The sequence below is a fragment of the Gobio gobio genome (genome assembly GCF_949357685.1).
Source record: "Gobio gobio genome assembly, chromosome: 2".
Classification (NCBI taxonomy): domain Eukaryota; kingdom Metazoa; phylum Chordata; class Actinopteri; order Cypriniformes; family Gobionidae; genus Gobio; species Gobio gobio.
In genome coordinates, this window is record NC_137098.1 from 38,440,304 (window position 1) to 38,463,405 (window position 23,102).

The 23,102-nt window shown below is 37.1% G+C and overlaps 1 protein-coding gene across 4 annotated transcripts in view; it reads right to left on the reverse strand.

Annotated features, from left to right (window-relative positions):
* The window catches only part of phkb (phosphorylase kinase, beta), a 93,614-nt gene that overhangs the window by 47,057 nt on the left and 23,455 nt on the right, over nucleotides 1-23,102 (reverse strand). For all 4 annotated transcript variants that reach the window (XM_079846003.1, XM_079846004.1, XM_079846005.1 and 1 more), the window contains 6 exons: nucleotides 17,969-18,076; nucleotides 17,413-17,493; nucleotides 12,344-12,459; nucleotides 8,484-8,547; nucleotides 4,018-4,113; nucleotides 1,900-2,097 (listed from right to left, as the gene is read on the reverse strand). In XM_079846003.1, the coding sequence (XP_079702129.1) occupies nucleotides 1,900-2,097; nucleotides 4,018-4,113; nucleotides 8,484-8,547; nucleotides 12,344-12,459; nucleotides 17,413-17,493; nucleotides 17,969-18,076 (663 nt within the window). The remainder of the gene's footprint in view (nucleotides 1-1,899; nucleotides 2,098-4,017; nucleotides 4,114-8,483; nucleotides 8,548-12,343; nucleotides 12,460-17,412; nucleotides 17,494-17,968; nucleotides 18,077-23,102) is intronic.

Genomic DNA, 23,102 nt, shown 5'->3' on the forward strand with positions numbered 1-23,102 from the left:
GGAGCATTATAACATTACTTTCAACACACGCAAATGTATCTAATATGATAAAACAGCGCCGCGTTACCCCACATATGAAGAAGCGGATTTCTGCAGCATAATAAAAGCTCTGCGAAATCAAGGCGTCATCAAGCTATGCCTTTGTTTTGAAATATCGACCTCTAGCAACGGAAAATCACATATTGTGGCTTTAAATGTACAATCCCAATATATGCCTCCACACCAGTGGTACCTTCACACACATGCAAGTCACCCATACCGTTTGCACTGATGCACCACCATACCATACCGCACCATTCGCTGATGAAAGTCAGAATGTTCCCTTTCGTCTTTGGGACTGAGAACTCAATGTCTGTTTTTCTCAAAAACATGCCAAAACATGGACTCAACCACAGAACGTATTTGCACTTTTGGGCCATCTGAGATGAGATTGATACAGATTGATTTCTTGATGCAGCGGCAGACTGATAGCGGTTTTCCAAAGAACTCCTGAGCCAATGTGGCTATATTTAACACGGTAGCATGGTGGTTTCTCATGCAGTGCCATCTGAGGGCTCAAAGGTCACACATTCAACAGGTTTCCTGCCTTGCCCTACATGTGCTGAGATTTCTCAATGTGCTGTTACATTTTCACAATATTATGTATGGTAGATGGTGTAAGACCTAAATACTTTGCAATCTTGCACTGTGAAAAGCAATTTTTTGGCACAAAGTGGTGAGACATGACTTTTCTTTGCTTGCAAAGACTGAACCTTTGGTGGATACTCCTTTTATACCCAAACACGATACCCTCACCTATTACCTATTCACCTGCTAATTGTGGACTGTTTCAAAACAATTTAACTGGGATATTCTGTAACCTTTCACTTTTGCTCTGTCCCAACCTTTTTGGAGTGTGTTGCAGCCATCAAAATGTATTTATATTTACAAAATACAATTAATTTGGCCAGTGAAAACATTAGACATTGTTTCTTTGTACTTTTGTCAGTTAAACAAAAGTTTTTAAAGAGATTTAACACGATTTTTTTTTTGCACTTTACAAAATGTCTCAACTTTTCTGCAATTGGCATTGTATTTACTTGCATTTTAAAATGAAGACTGCAGTAATGATGCTGAAAATTTAGCTTTGCATTACAAGAATAAATTACAGTGTCATTTCTAATATGCTGATTTGATGATCAAGAAACATTTCTTGTAATTATCAATGTTTAAAATGGCAGTGCTTAATAATATTTTTATGAAAACCTTCATGAAAAAAAGTTCAAATGAACAGCATTTATTTGAAATAATAATAAAAAGTATTAATTTCATTCAAAATAAATAACTTTTGAATGATAGTGTACATACGAATAGCTTGCTGCTGCCATAGTGTCACAGCCTACAACACATGAGATTACCATGGTACATTTTTGTTGGGGTGGATGAAGTAATCAGGTAAATGTACTGTATTGATGAAGCATTTGGCCTTACTAAGAGTCCTTTTCTTCTTTTACTTCTCATTTCCTTCTACTTGTGGGAGGTCAGCTCTCTCTCTCTCTGGCAGCTGATGTGATGATTGCTGCGGGTTAAATCTTCCCCTTTCAGATTCAGACGCAGCGTGTTCCCAGGCTAATTCTGGAGTTAATATCCTCACGGTTCAACCCAATCAAATGGGATTTACCCACAGCCCTCGCATTCTCCTGAGATGGAGAATAAATAAACAAATCTGCACTAGATTAAAAGATGCGTATAAGAGTGCCATTTATTAGATCTGTTGCTAACCTTTATAGCAAAATCTCAAATAAAAGGGCTAAACCTGAGGCTAGTCATAACTCATTATATATATGGGGAAAGTCTTTTTTCATTTTCCCTTTCCTTCCATTTATTTTTCAATTCAGCTGATATGCTAAACACACTCACCTTCATCTCAGCAGGTTTGTAGTGCCTGCGGTTCTTGTCTTCATTGGCCGTTCTGTAGCCGTCCCGTAAGAAGCGCTTGAAGCCGTACTTGCCCTTCAGTTTGCGGACTATCTTGTCCAGAGTCTGGGAATATAGAGCATCATCATCCACGGCGAACGCTGGGTAGCTGATGCAGGGCAGGAGGGCCGAATCGGTGTTCTAGATGACAAGGGCACTTGCATTAGAAACAGACATTGAGCGATTCGCTGCTCCTCTATTGAATTTGCCTTCCATCAGGAAATATCGAGGGAACCCAGGGTTAAGTGACCACTCTCTTCCTGAGAATGGGCTATTTTTCTACATTAGCCTTTGCAGTTTTAATAACACATTAGTCAGAACCATGAAGAGGCTTTAATACATGTGATACATAAGCCTATACACTTCAAGCCACAGAATCAAACACCCTCACTCAACTTACAAGGGAAGAACATTTCAGCATAATGCACTGCCTTAATTTGGCTTAATTATGCTAATTTACCTGTTCTTTGGCAGAAATCACTTTATTCTCAATTTAAATTAGCACAGAAAAGAATGTGAACTATGCATTGCTAATGGACATAACGAAGGACGGGGAGGACAATCTTTGAGTTGATGGATACAGCTTTCTCTACAGTTGCTATTATAGGGGTCGTATCACAAGAAATTACATTTTCCTTGACAATTTGAAATAAAAGCTTTATGAAAACAAAAGGTACAATAGTATATGTGCTAGTTTCAGAGTTAAAAAAAACATTTATTACACAAAGTTATAATAATTCTTGGATTTCTTAAGTCAGAAAAGCAAATGCATTAAAGGGATAGTTCACTCAAAAATGAAAATTACCTCATGATTTACTCACCCTCAAGCCATCCTAGGTGTATATGACTTTCTTCTTTCAGACGAATACAATCGGAGATACATTAAATAATATCCTGGCTCTTCCGAGCTTTATAAAGGCAGTGAATAGAGGATGAGCTTTGACGCCTCTCGCGGTTCAAACAAATAGGACTGGGCAACAAACTCAAGCTCCTCTTCTCTAATATCGAAATCCTCCGACATTTCTCTTTAAATATTCTTGTTTTTTGACTTCTAATTCGTCACTGGTGTTTTGTTTTGTTCTATCCTCTGCACTTCCACATTTGTCAATATGCCATGTGTCAGGGGTTACTCTTTCACCACAAATCGATGCGTACCGCCGTCTGTCAGAAGCTAGTTATTTTAGTTTATAAAGTTTTTAAAAAATTATATTTTTCTTACACAAATGCATCGCTACGCTTCAGAAGTCCTTTATTCACCCCCCTGGAGCTGTGTGGATATCTTTTATGATGGATGGATGCACTTTTTTGGGCTTAAAAATATCATCCTCTATTCACTTCCAGCTTGGAAAAGCCAGGACATTATTTAATATATCTCTGATTGTATTCGTCTGAAAGAAGAAAGTCATATACACCTAGGATGACTTGAGGGTAAGGTAATTTTCATTTTTGGGTGAATTAACCCTTTAACACACACCTCACTCCATCAAAACACCCTCTCCTTCAACCCTCAGAAGATCACCACACTCCCCACATCCATTCCACCTGCAGAATAATATCCCCCTTCCTTAATGTCTGATCAATACTGTAGCACATTTCAGCAAGGCAAAGAGCTTTTCTAAACCATTTAGTGCTGCGCTAAGCTAGTATGCTAAATTGTTAGTTTGCTAACTGGAGGCTTACTGAGATCAAAAAAGAAACGGAAAGGTTTCATTTGATCATTTTTAGCTTGGTCAGTATAGTGGGATACGTCAAATGTAATTTTAAAAGAGATTTTAAAAAACATTTCTTTCAAGTACTCCTAAAAATAGATCTTAGCCAAAGGAATGGCTTCTGAACACGGTTACTCATTTCACAGGCAAAGAGGGTGTTTACATTAATGTTTTACGTTAATGTTTTACAGGCACAGTAATACAATTCTGAGAATGCTTATGAAAAATCTTAGAAACCTAGACTAACAGTAGAGTAGGTGGACCTTAAAATAAAAAGCTTAAAAGAGTATGATACGACCCCTTCAATAATGGATCAGCAGTTTGTATATGCACAGTAGGCAAAAGAACTCACATGGGAACGAGACTCCCTCGGCAAGAGAGAGCACAGAGTCTGTCTGTTCCTGTTGTGAGCATCCAGATCCACAAAAATGACTGACCAGGAGCATCCCTGCAGGGCAGAGGTAAACAAACATCATAACAGCCATCATGTTACCTTCTCTTGATGGGTGGAATTCAACAGTGTCTGTTACTGGTGATTTTAGGGCTACAAACAATAAAGACATACATATAAGATTTGCTTCATATAGGTCAATGTCAGTCCTGCAAAGGGTGTTCTAAAATCAAACCAGCCGTCCTTTCCACAAAACCACACAACCATGCTGCTCATATGCAGAATTTACCACAAAAAAAAACCCCCATCAGATTTCAGAGATTACTTTGGGCTTGAGGTGTGTCACAGCACACCAGTTCCACATCAGTGCCTGAAAAACCTTGAAAACCACCAACCTCACTATCCCCAAATGAGATTCACAATCTAAACTCAGCTCGAAGGCATACTCTACACCAGCCTAGAGAGTGAGTGCCACACAATTTTAATAATACAAAAATATACACGTCTCGTTCGCTATCTTTGTGGGGACTCTCCAAAGACGTAACGGTTTTTATACTGCACAAACTGTATATTCTATCCCCCTACACTAACCCTACCCATCGCACAAAACTTTCTGCATTTTCAAAAAAACTAATTCTGTATGATTTATAAGCTTGTTTCATCATGGGGATCTCAATTTAGGTCCCCACAGTGACACGAGTCCCCATGATTCAGTGTGCATTCAGGTTGAAGTCTCACCAGGATAGAAAAACCATGAACACACACTTTTTTTGTGTGGAAATGTTACCCTCTCACCCCCTCATTTGTTTCTCTCATTGGAAGTATGTAATGTATGCTAAATACCATCCAGGTAATTTGTCATTTAGGGTATGCTCAAAGAATGCATCTTTTTATCAACAGGTACTTCAATATCTGATGTGATATTAGCCAAAAGTTTCGTTCACTGATAAACTTTTGACTGTTTCTGATATCAGATGGCCACTTTGCATAACTAGGATGAAGTATGTTTGCTTGGAAGCTAGGAGAAGTCTATCAGTTTTTTTTTTTTTTTTTTTTTTTTTTTTTTTATGGGGACAGTCATGGCCTAATGGTTAACAAGCCTGACTGGTAACCCAAAGGTTGCTGGTTCGATTCCAGTACCGGCAGGAAATTACTGAGGTGCCCTTGAAAATTCTCATTTTTTACTCACGCCATTATTTGCGCCTTAATTTACTCACTCTCAAATCATCCTAGGTGTATGACTTCCTTGAGCAAGGCACCTAACCCCTAATCGGTCCCCTGCCACCACAGCATAATGCCCACTGTAAATCCCACCACTCCAGGTGTGTGTCCACGGTTTGCTGTGTGTGTGTGTGTGTGTTCACTACTTACTACTCTGTGTGTGCATTAACTTGGATGGGTTAAATGCAGAGGTCAAATTCTGAGTACGTGTTACCATACTTGGCCTTCACATGTCACTTTCCCCATTCACTTTCATTGACAATGTTCTTAGAATGGGAAAAAAGGGTACAGTGAAGCATTTAAGAGCTATACTAACAACATTGATCTATGTTCTCATTTTTAACCTAATTAACCATTTACTAATGGTCTTGTTTAATTATTAATTATGTGCTGTTATGGTCATTAAGACAAAATTAAAATTTTGTTGAGCACACCCCAAACGTAGTCCAATCTCAGGGAAATTTGGTTTGGTTCCATTTATCATTAAGGGGAGTTGACTGGGTGAAAAAATAAGGGCCACCCTAATATAAATACAGTATACAATTTGGGGTGTAACGGTACACGTATTCGTACCGAACCGTTTCGGTACAGGGCTCTCGGTTCGGTGCGCGTGTTTACGTGTGTACATGTGTGTGTGTGTGTGTGCGTGCGTGCGTGTGTGTGCGTGCTTGCGTGTGTGTGCGCGTGCTTGTATATAATGTATATAAAGCAAATGCAATTTTTTGTTTGTTACACCAACTGGTGTAACTGACTTGCGTTTAGCTGATTCTTTTAGTTTTTAGTATATTTTCCAAGTAACCTCAGTGAGTGGCAGCTTCTAAGTCATCAAGGGCCATCCAATCAGAACAAACTATTGCTTCTGTGTTTTCTTTGCATTTCTCTCATACCACTCCATTTAAAATGAGAGCACTTTTTCAATTTCACTTCTTCTGCGTGCCTAGACCGATTATACAAAATTGTGTGGTACATTTAGCTCATCTAGAGAAGCTCACAAAGAACCGAAATGCTTATGCAAGCTTCTGAACCAACAATTTACATGCTGAGAGGAATTGTATTGTAAATGACTGTGAAGAGTGTGAGAATGAGGCGTGCAAGTGATATGTAGACTCCAGCAGAACATGCCATCATTTACTGAGTGAGCTGACTTTAGCTAACCTTGAACATTTAGCACTAAACAATGAAAATCTAAGTGTGGCTGTAAGTCTATATATAGCTAAAGATATCTGTAATATGTTATTGCACAAAACTATCATAGATCATATTTTGATCATAGATTCATCACTCAATTACTTTTTAATTACTTGGTAGTTGGATGACTAGTAAAGTTGACCATCCAGCACATCCCTAAATCTAACCAAGAGAATTTGTACAATGGTTTCAAAATGATGGTGTTTTAATTAAAATCTGAAAACTGAGCAATATGTAGCTCAACATATGGTGCTAAAGATCTACCTGCTTTTATCCTGCTCTGACAGCTCCTGTTCCAAAGAAACACATGAAAGCGGCAGCTCTGCCGTCCACGCTGAGAGTTAGTTGAGGAAATGGAGCGTGAGAGCCATCATTAATAACATAACCCATGTGATGACACAGCACGCCTTCCATCCAACTGAGAGACACATGGCAAAGCCAGCCATTTGAGTCCTCCATTAATTCAAAACAACACTGTCTACAGCAGTCACTTCCATAAAGTCATTTCATACACCACACCACGTTTCCTGCTAATGACAGAACACAGAGAGCCACATTAGGCAGAAAGAGGCAAACTTGGCAAAAGGTCAAAACACAACAAAACTATAGTGTTCAAATAACTACACCATATTTCACTGATGCTGCGTTTACACACACATCTGACACATTGGAATTTGTGAATTTGTGGAATTCCGATTTTTTCGCATTCAATCTGAGCCACTTTTTTTGGTTTTTAAATCAGGTTTTTACATATCTGATATCTGTACATCCGACCTACGTCTAAACACGTATTCGATTCCCATTACAATTCCAAGCCACCACAAGTCTCGTTAATTCATTCGAATTCATAAAAACAAGTAATCTTACAGCGCTACTTTATTATTCTACTTTAGAATTCTAGATCTAATGCTTTTTAGACAAAATAACAAATGAAAATTAACGTTACTTTCAGTCAGATTTTGCGCTGCAAAACATTCATGACAGCTGTTATCTTGCTGGCAAATGGCCACCCGACATTAATTTTATAAATAATTTTAACAGCACGGCCATTCAAAACCAGAGGGTCAAACATGTGCATAGTAAAGCAATCACAGACAATCCTTTTGGGCGGGAAATAATGGAAACACAGATATAGGATACCAATTGTGTCTAAAGTGAATAAAGTTTGACGGACCAAAATAAATAAATTGCATATGTTCAAAAGAACTGTGCATTAAAAAGACTTGCAGTGTAAACGCAACCTGAGAAAGAACTAAGGTTAGCAATTAATCCAATCCGAAGGGCCTTTATATGTGTGTGAATTGGGGTGATGGGTGGAGGGGTTCTTTTTCCAAAATGGATGCGCTTTGAGGATGTTATCACTTTTCCGGTCCATTATCAAATACAATGGATGTGGCCCACTGCCATCTTGATTTTCCTTCAACACCAAAACAAATTAATCCCACTAATGACCACTCCAAAAAGAAAAGAGAATCAACATCAGATAGAAGAAAGGAGTTTTCACCATCCATTAAAGTTGGAAATCTGACAAAACAGATAGCTCAAATCCAATCTAACCCAATAATCTTGATCACTTTGTTTCGATTCTCCCTGTGCCTTGGACACATTTATGCAACAAATTAGATCCCTATGCAGGAGCAGACACGTTTACTATTGTGAAGATAAAGAGAGCTATTAGTACATTGTGTCCTTCAACTGTTTTTAACCACTAAAATCCTTTTATAGACATTAAACAGTTCCTCAAAAAGCATTCATCATTCCGTGGCAATAGAGGCAGTTCGTCAAAAAATTTAAATTCTGTCATCCTGTAGACTTTATTATTGTTTCTGTAGTTTGACAGCCACCAGTTTTGTTGAAAATGATTAATTTTAGACAATCTGCAAAATACCTCCTGCTGTGTTCCACAGAAGAAAGACAATTATGCAGGTTTCAAATGACATTAGGGGGAGAAAATGATGACAAAATTTAGATTTTTATGTGAACTATCCTATTAAGCAGCCAAAAGATGTCAGCAGTACCTGATTTCCAAACAGGTTGAATCCATTGATGGCTTCCAGAGCTGCTTTGGCCAGTCCCACGGAGCTAGAAGAGAATAGATCCGATTCACAGTTACATTGAGCACCCCCTTTTTAAGACAAATGAATATTGCACTTGCTTTTTGAGAACTTTTCACGAACAGAGAACTAAGCTCTCATTAAATACAGTTCGGTTCCAGGTGGCGATAACAAAAGCCGTTTCATCCATGAAAGACTCCTTTGAGGTTAAACAAAGCTAATAATTTCTGTCATTTTTGCTTCTTCAGCCACTCACTCTTGTGAAGCATACGATTAGAGTACACGATTAGAGCTAGGAGTGCTGAGCAATATAAAAAAAGAAGCGCCCAATTGCTTTCTGTGAGGAAAAATCAATAGTGAAAATGTAGAAAACGAGCAAACTGAAAGGCATTGGGGGTAATTCTAAATTGAAAAGAACATGGTAGAATCCAGCTCTGCCCTGTGTGTCCCTCCCCAACCAAACCATCAGCTATGATCACAATCAAGGTTGAGGCATTATTGATTTTATACTTGGACAGAAAGCAAACAGGCTCAGTCCAAGATATATTGGTAAAATGATCCTCCTGATAGACTGTTACTTTTACATTCAAGCTGGTAAAGCCAAAAATTACAAAACTCGAGAATGCATGAAAAATGAGGATGAATCATCTGCTATAACGTGTTCCTGTTACTGGCTCTGTATTAGTGATGGTTGATCTCGTCTTTGTGACTGGGTGAAATGCCCTTTATTTCCATTCTAATAAAATGGAACGTTTCTGAGATAATTTCAAAAGAAACTTTTAATCAGGCCTCTTGAATGGTCATGAATTACAGAGTTCCCCTATGGAGTTATGTGACTTTCCTCAAAATCTGGCACAGTTTCAACAGAATCTAACAACGTTGCTTCTGAAAACAGTAAAGCAACATCCATTTCCTTTGTGCTGATCCAGAGTACATCGATATAAAACATTTAATCACACATCTCATTCTGAGCTCCACCCAAAACACAATAATCGTGTTAGAATAACAAACTCATTAATTGTTGCAAGAAACTTTTTAAGTTGTTTCAGCTAGCAAAAAATAACATTTACATTTATGATATTCAGAGTGCATGGGAGAGTAGGTATAGACGTGATGTGTAATAAATGCAACAGTAACAATAGTTTTAGTAACCTTTTTTTCAGTTTTAGAGAGATAATCATGCATAATGGTAAGACTTTTTAAAGTTTTTGAAAGAAGACTCTTATTCTCACCAAGGCTGCATTTATTTGATCAAAAATTCATAAAAAAATAGTAATATTATTACAATTCCAAACAACTCTTTTTATTTGAATATATTTGTTTGTATGCAATTTATACCTGCGATGACAGCTGAATTTTCAGCAGCATTACTCCAGTCTTTATTTCTTATTATCAATGTTGAAAACAGTTGTGCTGCTTAATATTCTTGTTCAGTATTTTTTGATCAATAGAAAGTTCAAAAGAACAGTAATTAATTGAAACAAATATTTAGTTTTAACAAATATGTTATATAAAACATTATAAATGTCTTGACTGCACTAGCACTAGTCTTTGTGTACTTCTAGTTTAATTGTAATAGTTTTATTTGTTTTTTTTTGTAAAATTGCAAAGCTTTATGCTACACTTTTTCTGAATAAGTGAGCAAAAAGCATAATGAAACAAGTTATACGTGCTTTTCCCTACTTGACCGATAGCTCTCTAAAATATATAATTGGAAGACTGATGAATCATAAATTGATCATTATAAAATATTTCAAGATTTTTCATTCACTTAAAAAGTGTAAAGAGCAGAAGTCAATAATCTAATTGGCCCTCAGTGGGGATGCTGTAACAGCAAGATAAGGAACCAGTGACGGAGGGAATCATTATTGAGCCTGGATATGAAAAGAGAGGCAAAGTGATGTGTTGGGAGTCACTGCCTATTGACTTGCTCTTCTATAAAGCATATTGTCTGGGAAAATCCAGTCTATACTGTCTGCAGAGAACTAAGAATCACTTCTGCAATGGAAAGATAGGAGCTTCTCTATGTGAGTCCTCCCAGTTAGAGTTCAGTCACTCATGGACTCACCCAGAGGAGGCAAAATGAAGTGCCACCTTTACTGGAGGGCCATCTTAGACACGCTCCAACCTATTAATCCTCAACATGAACTGAAACATTCACATCGTTCTAGGTGCTGTTTCATTAATGTGAGCAGTAAACAAAAGTTTGTTTTATTCCATACTGAGCATGAGGAATGCTGCCTTAGTACCCAGTGAATCAATACAGGTTAAATTATAATGTGCAGTTTGAAAAATGGATATTTATTAGAAACGACTGAAGATTATATTTAGCAGTGTTATTCATATTTTTCAAGATTAGCATTAACATTGATTGATCAAAAGTGACAGTAAAGACTTTAAGATTGTTACAAAAGATTTCTATTTCAAATAATAGCATTTCTTTCACTGTTCTCAACATTGATAATGAAATGTTTCTTGAGCACAAAATCTTAACGACTTCTGAAGGATCATGTGACACCAAAGCCTGGAGTAATTTGCCATCACAGGAATTACATTTTAAAATGAATGAGAAAACAGCTACTTTAAGGGCCCTATTTTAACAATCTGAGCGCATGGCGCAGGTGCACTCAGGGCGTGTCCGAATCCACTTTTGCAAGTTTAATGATGGAAAAAACGGTCGGCGCCAGGTGCATGGTCTAAAAGGGTTGTACCTCGTCTCTTAATGAGTCATGGGTGTGTTTTGGGCGTAAAGTGCAATAAACCAATACGAGTCTCATCTCCCATTCCCTTTAAAAGCCAGTTGCGCTTGCACCATGGCGGATTTGCTACTAGTTGTACTCGCAACTACAGTACAATTTTGTCCATCATATCAATGGTATCATGATACAGTGATTATGAAATAGCCTACTCTATTCATTGCCAGACCATTTGATCTACAATATATATTGAGGTAGACCTATGTGTAAGAGGCAAAAAAAGTGTTTGTTCACAGTATTTGTATTTATTCAAGACAATGTCATGTCTGTTTCAAAAACTGACCACTGAGAGGAACCTGTCTTGCAAAGTGCACAGTGCCTGAAAACATGACATTTCTGGACTTCTGGAAATACATAAATAAACATATCAGAATCTGGCACAGTGCCAAATCCATGAAAAGCGGCTCTACTGCTTTTTGATATAAATTTGTGCTCTTTTGTCCATTCCGGATTAAAAGAGGTCTGACGTTTCAGCATGTTAACGTTATGATATAATATCACGTGGCCAGCACGTCGTGGAGGCTTGTTTACGTTTTTAACCAATGACAGCCTACATCAGATATTTATTTGACACCGCTTTCAGCCAATCATTTGTTTGACCAGAGATCTTACGGCATTAGACGCAATGCTGTTGCTTCCCAATAAGGATTCTAGAGCTGTGTTTTTTTTAGCAACTTTTCAGCGCAAGTCCAAAAAGGAGGACAAATGAGTGTCCGGCTTGAGGCTGCGCCTGACACCAGACAGGGGGCTTAAAATCCGGACTGTCCGGTCAAAATCTGGACGTACGGCCACCCTAGCCCTAAATGTTAATAATATTTCACTACATTACTGTTTTGCAGTATTTTTAATCAAATAAATGCAGATTAAATAAATAATCGTACAGATTAGTAGTGTAGTTGAATATCCAATTTTGACCAAAAGTTATAATATTAAAATAAGTGTAATATCATCCGATAACTAATGTTCTACCAATATATAGTGCATCCTTACCTGCAATTTATCTTATTGCAGTTTAATTTAATGATAAAGTTATTCAAAGAAAACAGAAAGGGAGTGAAAAAAACGTACCTGGAGTGCAGCTCAGTGCTGCCATTGTTGTATTTGCTTCCCCGTTCCCACATGCCAAAGTCTGGCACACGATACGCCCTCTCCACACAAAACACCAAATTCTGGATGAATGATACCTACAAATGCAAACATGTCAGAGAAATGTGTCACATCAAGATCTCCATCGCCTTTGCTTGCCATCCAGACATCAGCACACATCAACAAAAGTAGATTTGCTTTGAGAAATAGGCCTGCTTTCAAAGCTTTTCTAGGCTTTTTTGTCAATACATCAGCATTTCCTTCATGTTACCCATCTAATATTCTGATTATACACAAATTTAATTTGAATAATGATCTACTGTATAAAAGCAGCTAAAGTAATCCATCACTTCCATGGGTGGCATTGGTAATGTCATAAGCCCCTCAACACTTCCTATCCCCTTTGTGGAATGAGGCCAAAGGAAAAACAAGACGAGAGAAAGAATGATGACTTTATGGTACATAAATGAGGAAATGCTCAAACACCCGGGGAGGCCGGGCTGACAGCGCTTTTAATTTAACATGAAGAGAACTGAGGGCCCCTAAAGCATGCTAAAATGGGGCACTGAGGAAGGTAGGCGAAAGACAAAATGCAGAAGGAAAAGAGAGGGATGGCTTGAGCACTTTTATTTTGGGCCTGGACTAAAATGATTAATGTGACGAGCTTTATGGTATCTTAATGAATACCGCTGGCCCGGGGTGGCATTATTTTCTCTCTTCTTCCTTCTCTCAGCCGCAGAGAGCGAGAGCAGAGCTGGAGTGTAACTTTTCTGAGAATGATCAGTCATGGTTGTTTGTGTTTGTTGGATAAGGCATTTTAGTTAATCATAATGAATGCTGAAGCAGCCCTTGGTCTGTATGTCAGTGACAATCTTTCTAATAACAGATTTAAACAATGACATTTCTTATTCACGCATCAGCCAAATATACATTCTGAGTTTTGTAAGAGGGTCAAGTATTAAATGAGCTTTAAAACGAACAAGACATCTGTCATAAATGGACATTTAGTAGCTAGTATTAGCTATATGTTTAAAAATCAAATGACTTTAGATGGTTACAAATTCCTACAGAATAGCAGCAAGATAAGTAAATATGTTTTGTATTTGTGAAGCTCAAACATTCAAAAAAGGTTTATCAAGATCTACAAACCAACATGTAGCAAGTCCTGGATTAGAAACTTAATTTAGCCTAAATCTGCAATCCTGTAATCCAGTATATTTAACGTTAATGTTTTTTGCTAGAAAATATCACACAAATTAGCATTCATCTGTATTTGGAATCCGTATTTACCATGGTAACACAAATGTGTAATCAATTACTGTATATAAAATAAACATATACTATTAATATCATGAATTCCCCTACAACCAGTCAATCCAAATCTAACTGTTAAGCCAAACCAGAACTAGGGCCCTCTGATGAGGCAAAGCTTATATTATATAAGACAAAAGCACTGCCAATGATGAGTAGGAAAAATATTACACTGGCAATTTCTCCCCGATTTGTTCTGCTGTTCATTAATAATGGAATGTAATGGGCTGCTGATTTCACAACTGTGTTTTTTTAATTGCATTACATACCCGAGTAGGCACTGTTTAGAGACGTCAATTAGCCCTCTTTTGCAAATAGCAAAATAAAAGCTACTCTGACAATTTGTTAAGGTTAGGGTGGAAGGCTCAGCTTGAAAAGGTGATACTGCCTGTCACTGTAATTGCTTGAAAACACAACATTTAGGAGAAACAATAATTTTTGAAGATAAGGACAATGTGGCTGAATACATTAATGCAGACAGTGGTTTATCAGCAGCAGAGTGTTAAGTAAATGCCCCTGCGCGCGGGCAGCAGGAATAAAAGACGCTATTAATGAAGTCCACACCGCCCCAAAGAAAAGAGAGAGATTACACAACTATTACAGCAACCACTAACACACTTCAGTGTCTCCTCTGGTGTGTCAGTCCAGGGGTCAGGGGTGAGTGCTGGCAGGATTTGAAGAGGCCTTTTAAAAGATAGTTTCATATTTGTGCTACAGTATTTTCAAAACAGAGTGCTTGAGCAGTCGCATAACGATCTTTCAGCTTGGTAAAATACAGGAATTGGCATTTTTGCTCTTTGCCCTTAACCATTTCAACTCAACTTAACTTCCTTTCTGCACAAATGTTTCTTACAGCTAAATTGCTCAATATAGTCATGGCCAGAATGCCCTAAGAGAAAGTCCTCAGGCAGGCAGAGAAGAGGATCCAGTGGCTTGGGACAAGATTTCGGGTGTGAAATATTTCACTGCCTAATCTACAGCAATCATCGTGGCAGAAACTGACAGTCCCATTGAGGTTAAAACCTCCCCAACCTACAGTACTTGCTATAGATGGAGAGAAAGTATTGTGACAGTACCATCGTAATGGTAAAAACATTTACAAAGTTAAATATTTTGGTGAACTTTTCCTTTATTCGACGTTGGTTTGTAGTTTAAAGGATCAGTCACACTAGTGAAATTTCAAGGGCAAAAAGGTCCATTGCATATTGTCAATAGAGTAGCATTGTGTTGTATTGTACTGTAAAGAGTGCTATGCAAATAAATTGAACTGAAACAAATCAAGCCAAGGCTACTATCCATAGACCAAGGCTACGGTCCATAGACCGTAAAAGAATATCATGTGTAATACTCATTTGTTTTCATTGTTTTGACCGATGTAACATTAGTATCTACAATTGTGGTTGCTTATTTATTAGAATACAGTGATATTAAAAACTACAAGCCTAATAATATAAATTTAAAACATTATTGAATACAATTGAACAGTTAGCAATAAAGTAAGAACAGTGCTAAGAATTAAGTGCTTGAAGTTTCAGGTACAGATATTGAATAATCAAACGTAATAACATTGCATAATCTTCACTGTATAAATTAAATATAGATTAATGCATGTTAAAACTAGCCAAGTTATTGAGTCAAGATCAGTGGGTGATTTGTAAGGAGGTAGGTGGTCACTTTAAGACCAAATGCACAACATTTTGAATCTAATATACAGACATGCATCCGCACCAGGCGTGTCGTGTTCAAGGCGGCAATGCAAAACAGTAAATCTAGTAAATCCCCATAAAGGCAAAAAAGTTCACTTCAAGAATGAAAAAAGTGCCGATGTGTTTTGCTGTAAGAACTGCACAAACGGAAACAAAAAAAGCGCAATCTATATTAGTATATCTTTCCATAAACACAGACTTTACACAGAAAGAAAAATACTGAAAAATGTCTATACACACTGTTCCAGCCTAGGGTGAAGTCATTATACATTAACAACGTTTTGAGACAAATTGTGTCGTTTAATGGAAAACTAGGCTATGTGATTGGCGTTGCAGGATTTTGAACAACTCTGCGCGGCGACCCCTGTCTGGCAACTAACATTAATATTCTCTGTTTGTAGCAACTCATAATGTGATAACTGCACATAATGTAAAAACTACACATAATGTAATACATTATTACATTATTATTGTAATAAAATGTTCATAATGTAAAATACAATATAATGTATGACAATTTTTACATTATGAAAAAATTATTACATTATCAATTTACCAAAAACATGTCCTTTTTCATTATTGTAATAGCTTTAAAAACATAAAATATTAGTATTCCCTTACAGTCAGTTTAAAAAAAATCGAAATCCAGTCTTAAACTACCTGTGAAATGCAGCATTTAAATATTCATGCAGTCATCATCATCATCATCATCATGTTTATTATACAAAGCTAAAATCTAAATCTAAATCTAAACTGCATAATCAACCAGATTACTGATATTGCTACTATTATTCCTCCTCCTCCTCCCTCCTCCTCCTCCTCCTCCTCCTCCTCCCTCCTCCTCCCCCTACTCCTCCTCCGGTATACTTACTGTTAAATGACAAACGATGTTAAATACCAACACTGTGTTAAAATGTTGTAAAAAATGTGTTTATGAGGTTTATGAGGACACTTCCTGTGTCCTTGTAAACCAAATGGCTTAAAACAACAAGATTTAGGGGTTGGGTAGGGGGATAGAAGACATGGTTTGCACAGTATGAAAATTATTACACCTATGTAGAGTCCCTGTGAACTGCATATTCAAGAATGTGTGTGTGTGTGTGTGTGTGTGTGTGTGTGTGTGTGTGTGTGTGTGTGTGTGTGTGTGTGTGTGTGTGTGTGTGAGAGAGAGAGAGAGAGAGTTGAAAAATACAGTACAACACACCCCTGCTAAACACACCCCTGGGTTTTGTGATGTAAAAAAGAAAAAAAAGATACATAACGTTTACACCTTTAAACTACTACTACTAGTAGTAGTAGTAGTAGTAGTAGGAGGAGGAGGATGAAGAGGAGGAGGAGGATGAAGAGGAGGAGGAGGAAGAGGAATAACAGTAGCAGTATCAATAATCTGGTGGATTATGTAGGCAGGTTAAGACATAGATTTAGATTTTTAAAATGTACTCTAAAGGAATACCAATGCTATATTTTTATAAACATATAATAATAATAATAATAATAATAATAATAATAATAATAATAATAATTGCATGAATATTTAAATGCTGCATTTCACAGGTAGTTTAAGACTGGCTTTAGATTTTTTTTAATTAAATGTACTGTAAGGGAATACTAATATTATTATATTTTAAAAGCTATTACAATAATGAAAAATGACATGTTTTCGGTGAGTTGATAATGTAATAATTTTCTTATAATGTAATTTTTTTATTACATTATAACATTATGATTTTATTAAATTTTGAGAAAATTATTACATTATTAAAATTGTATTACAATAATAATGTAATACTTATTACATTATGTGTAGTTATTACATTACATTATGAGTTGCTACACTGTTCAATGTTAATAGATAAACATGTGCAGCGCCGCCGCACGTCAAAATAAATGCCTCTTTCAATAGGAGGTGGCTGACACCCAGGGTGGCCAGTCAGATGTCAGGGGGTAATCCACCCTGGACACCCCTCTGGCTCCACCACTGATTAAACTGGGGCTGGTACTTTTTTAAGTGTCGTTCATGCAGTCAAGTCATACCTCATCTGTATTGTAGATTATTTGAAGGCCGGAACAAATCATTTCGACCAGGTACAATAGAAACAGAGACAAGGCATCAATCTGTAAGAAATGAAAAGGAAAGAAACATTCAAACATGGTTATAGTTACAGCAGTTTTATAATAATTATATTATTTTTATATGAATGTAAAGGTAATTGTGAGCAAAAGGAGAAACTGTTTTTATTACTTGTCCTGACAAAATTGAACTTATTTTATTTGTTATTTTATTATAGGTTGAATTAAGTTTATGGGCTGTTAACCACTGGTGCAGTCAGCATAAATGCAGTAAACAAGCAGTGATAAAGAACAAGATGACACAATTAAATTATTTCATAAAACACTGAAAGAGCAGGTTGCAATAGCTCATTCCAGAACTCTCAATAATATTGTTAGATATGATACTTATAATCATGTTTTAATGATGTTTTAGATACAGAATCAGGAGTGAAAATATCACATTTTTAGCAAACAACTGTTTATATGAATATTGTGTGTGTGTGTGTGTGTGTGTGTGTATACACAAGATGGAAATAACCTGTAGATGGCTGTATTCTTCATACTGGTAAACCTCATCTCCAGTGTCCACATTAAATATTGAGTGCAGGCACGTGGACGGACTCGGGTCCTGCTTAAATTTCTCCACCTGTGAGAATATTATTATAGGAAGAGATAGAAAAAAGACAAAGGGAAAAGAGTCCATGACAGATGCAAGATATGACCAAGGTATCGGCTGTTTCATTATTGATCGATTGCTTACTAAGGTGAGTGAGAGAGAAAAAAAGAGAAGAAGAGTATATTGGTATTTCTGGAGGTCAAGGTACAATTGCACCTCTGAGCACACTTTTAAAGGAACACGCCGACTTTTTGGGTCTTTATCTTATTCCCCATGTCCCCCAGAGTTAGATAAGTCCATACATACCATTCTCATCTCCGTGCGTGCCATAACTCTGTCTGACGCACCCACCGCTAGCCTAGCTTAGCACAAAGACTGGAGGTAAATGGCTCCAGCTAGCCTACTGCTCAATAATTGTCAAAATAACGTCAACATTTTCCTATTTACATGTTGGGATGTGTATAGTTACATTGTGTACTAAGACCGACGGAAAATTAAAAGTTGTGATTTTCTAGAGCGATATGACTAGGAACTATACTATCATTCTTGCGTAATGATCAAGGAATTTTACTGCCGTACCATGAGTGCAGCGGCGCAATGATATTATGCAGCACCTGAAAATAGGCTAACTTCCATCAACATAACCAACGTGTAACAGACTTCATTGTGATTTATCTTATAATTTGTTTTTTGTGTACATTTTTGACATTTCTGTGTGTTTAAATAGGTTTAAGGTCTGCATTATCTGTCTTAATAAGTAGGGACTTTTATTTTGACAGATGTTGTAGTCTACGGAAAGATAGTGAGAGCTCACGGTTCATCGGAGTGGTTAGGCAGATTGTAAGTTTGCAGTTTGTTAAGCACCCCCCGAAAAGGCATAAGGTGTGTATGCTCTTGTTTACTGTCATCTGTAATGAGTATTTTTGTGTATTTCGCTGTATGTTAATGGTAATGCTATGAAGAGAGAGAGATTGTGTACGAGGTGTTAATGCGCACTTCTTTGCTTTATTTGTTCAGCTCTTACAGTGATCTTTTGGAGATAAAACGGTTTCAATAAACTCCATGAAACATCAGTAAAGTCTGGCCATCAATCGGACAGGGTCCTCTACACAACCTGACAATCTGCTTGCACAGAGAGCGCTGGGGACTATTATCAGGTGCTGCATAATATCATTGCGCCGCTGCACTCATGGTATGGCTCAAAGTTCCTTGATCATTACACAGGAATGAGAGAATAGTTCTTAGCCATATCGTCTAGAAAATCGCAACTTTTCATTTTCTGTCGGTCTTAGTACACGATGTAACTATACACATCACAACATGTAAATAGGAAAATGTTGGCGTCATTTTGTCACTTATTGAGCATTAGGCTAGCTGGAGCCATTTACCTCCAATCTTTGTGCTAAGCTAGGCTAGCAGTGAGTGTGTCAGACAGAGTTATGGCACGCACAGAGATGAGAATGGTGTGTATGGACTTAAAGGAACACTCCACTTTTTTTGAAAAAAAGTTTTACAAGTCCCCTAGAGTTAAATAGTTGAGTTTTACCGTTTTTGAATCCATTCAGCCGATCTTTGCATCTGGCGGTAGCACTTTTAGCATAGCTTAGCATACATCATTGATTCTGATCAGGCCATTAGCATTTCATTCAAAAAATGACCAAAGACACTTTCAATATTTTTCCTATTTAAAACTTGACTCTTCTACAGTTAAATCGTGTGCTAAGACCAACTGAAAATGAAAAGTTGCGATTTTCTACACCTATATGGCTAGGAACTACTTTCTCATTCCTGCGTACCATGGCTGCAGCGGCGCAGTTCTCATGAACAACTCGATGAGCATGTGAACTAATGAACATATTACAATTATGACAAGATTAGAGGGCTATATCGATCCCAAAAAGAGGAACCAAAGGAAACAAACATATATTAGGAGTGTATTATTTTACTTTTCGGACACACTTTGGGAGCTGATGCTTGAAACAGACAGCATGGAGGTTTAGACGCTCCAGGCTTATATGGTGTGGAAATGAATGGGTCATTAAAACAGCTGAAGTGAACGGCGATACGATCGCAAATGGACAAGCAAGCAAACAAAACAAAAAAATCAATGTTACTCGCCTATCGAGAAGAAATAAAGCAACCTCTGCCTTCGCTCCTTGAGTTCTCTCCAGCGCTGGAAAGCTGATCTGATATTTACACGGGTCATACTTCTTGCCTTATCGTAAGCCTTCTTTTGTTCTAGAGACATCTTCTAAAAAAAAATTTTATCTGCCATCTTTCTCTTTCTGTCATCACTCGGCTAATGTCCATCCTGTGTTGTGTCTTTTGAATAATGACATGCACTGAGCGCTCTCTTCTCCCCGTCATTAGACAGGCCCCTTACTGCTGATACGTTTGTTTTGGTACTCGGCCCGAGACATTTTTCTATAGCAGTTTTGAAATACCACTTACCCCACCTTCAAACAGCAAATTACAATTAAGATGGTGTGGGTTTTTGGGAGCAACTTTGATTGCATGCATCTCTCCACAAGAAAGATGTAGTGCTCCCAGATGTCTGCTTGGCTTGAAATAAATGCTAAAAAGCAGCCGGAGCACAGTTCTGCTCATTCAGGATGAGTATCTACATACAGCTTTTTTATACAACTTTACTGGACACATAATTCACGTTCTGCCATCAATGATACTTTGACAGTAAAACTTAATTTAAGATGCTGTATTGCTGGAACTATTTTTACACACAAGCTGATTTCAGAGATGTGGTAACAAGAATTTGGGAACATGTGCTAGTGATAAATGTTGGGTATTAAAATTCAGAAGGAATTGTTGTGAAATCAATTTGAGGGTGTTTCATATTGGTTTGGATGGGTATAATAATACATGACATGAGCATAATAACGTTTATTGTAGATCACAAAAAGTGGAGGAAGTAACATAATGGAAGAATCTTCCAATTGCTAAAAGATTTTCATGTTCTGGCTTTTCTTTTTAGTATAACAGTCAAACAAATCAAATGTATGCATAAAAGGACAAAAAAACAACAACATGTTTTTCTGCATCTCGGTAAGGTCATTAGATTATTCTTTGATCAGGCAGAAGGTCTATTTTGACATTCTAGCATAAATACACAAAATATATGAAATGCGTTCTCATTTCTTATGATGGAAAAAAAACTTTTTTTTAAATTCAATGAATGTCTCTTCGGTGACAGAAGCTTGGCCAAACCTGACACTATACGGCACATGCTGCAGATACTGATATTTATTTGCTCTAACATTTGTTTATTAAATAACAGACTGTTATTGACACGAAAACATAACACACCTGATGAAATTAAAGGTGATCAAACAGAAAGAGATGAAGTTGATAAATAGATACTACACTGAACAGATGCAAGTCATAGACTCAAACAAATAAGAAGATTATGCAGACGATAGGTAAGGCTTCTGCTCTGACTCACCACAGAAAACCAATCCACTACCCAGCAGACGTGACTGCCGCAGGGTTTTTATCCCAAGATGTCAAGAATGAGGTCGCAAAATATATATAAACATGATTATTTAATGTGCACAAAAATGAGGCAAAAGCTGCAAAATAACAAATCAAAAAGCAGAAAGCAAGGTGGATGAGTGTAAAACAAAGATTAATATAACATTGATATATTAATTGGTAGATTTAATCTCTCTTTTGAATTATGTGATGGCCACTGGGCATTCTTTTCAAATATGTTCTATTTTTGAAAAAATTTAGAATTGTTAAATACATTGATAAATACAGCATTTTCATAAATAACATTGCTATATTTCTATAGATATTTGTATTGCATTTTATATTTGTACAACAGTTCTTTCTGGTTCTCGAACGTGCTTGCAGCGACTGTCATGGCGATCGAGCAAATCCACCATACATTTTAAAAATACTACTGTTGTTGAGTCACGAAATGTCGTTTTAACAGTTTTTAGGCAAGAATGTAGTTATTTAGACCCCAAATATGTGACTCATATATAAGCATACATAGTGCCTATTTTACGATTTGTTTAGACGTTTTCATAGATGCCAGCTCCAAGATGTCAGCGACCGTTCAGCGTTCATGTACCTGCAGAGAACAGAATTTTGGCCAGTCCTTCGGGATTTTTTCTGCTGGCTCTTAAGTAGATAGTGGTTAAAAATATATAATTAATTTGGGGTATTACATGTTCCAGAGCAAATCGATTTTGGTTAAGGGGGAAATTAAGTTTCATAACTTTATAGATAGGCTGTATCTAACTGAAGTCCTGTATGGCCTACTAGAGCAGAGCTCTGCTTGTGTACGTTTGACTGAATTGTTTGCTTGTTTTTTGTTTTTTTCCTATTGTCTTTTATAATGGCTATTGTTGTCAATTTAAACTGATTTATAAACCTGACTGATTTTTAAAGACTTATTGTTTCTGAATGATTTCACACTCGATATGGCTGTATATCAGCACGCTGTGATTACCTGCTATGGCCAAATCAAAGCCATGCTGAAATACAGCCATATCTCACTGCTACTCATGTGATATTGCTCATATAATTCAGTGGTAGCAAATATATGTATACAAAACATAAACATTAAATAACCATATCAGTTGACTGCTAGATGTGACACTGGACCATCACGTCAACATTTTCACACACTGCCTATATCCCAGAAATCCAACACAGTCCCAAGGATTTTCTCAAATCTTCCACACATGCATTAGCAGAAAGTCATCTCTTCTAAAATCCAGGAAACAGTGGGATTGTTTCCAACTCAAAATGTCAGCGTGTACAATATAGCAAACAACCTCCTTGACTACCTTGTCCTTAATACGGATCCTTAACACACACAGAAGACAGTGAACAAAAAACAACACAAAGTCACAAACCATAGACTCTTGAGATGAACCACATGAACAAAGCCACCTCTAGCAGTTCTCTATCAGTCATTCACATATTATAATCCAACAGTTCCGGAAGGGGCACTTCACCCGTCAATACAACAGAAAACTGGGCCGACCTTTCTCACTGACCGCATCACACACAGGCCCCCACAGCATAT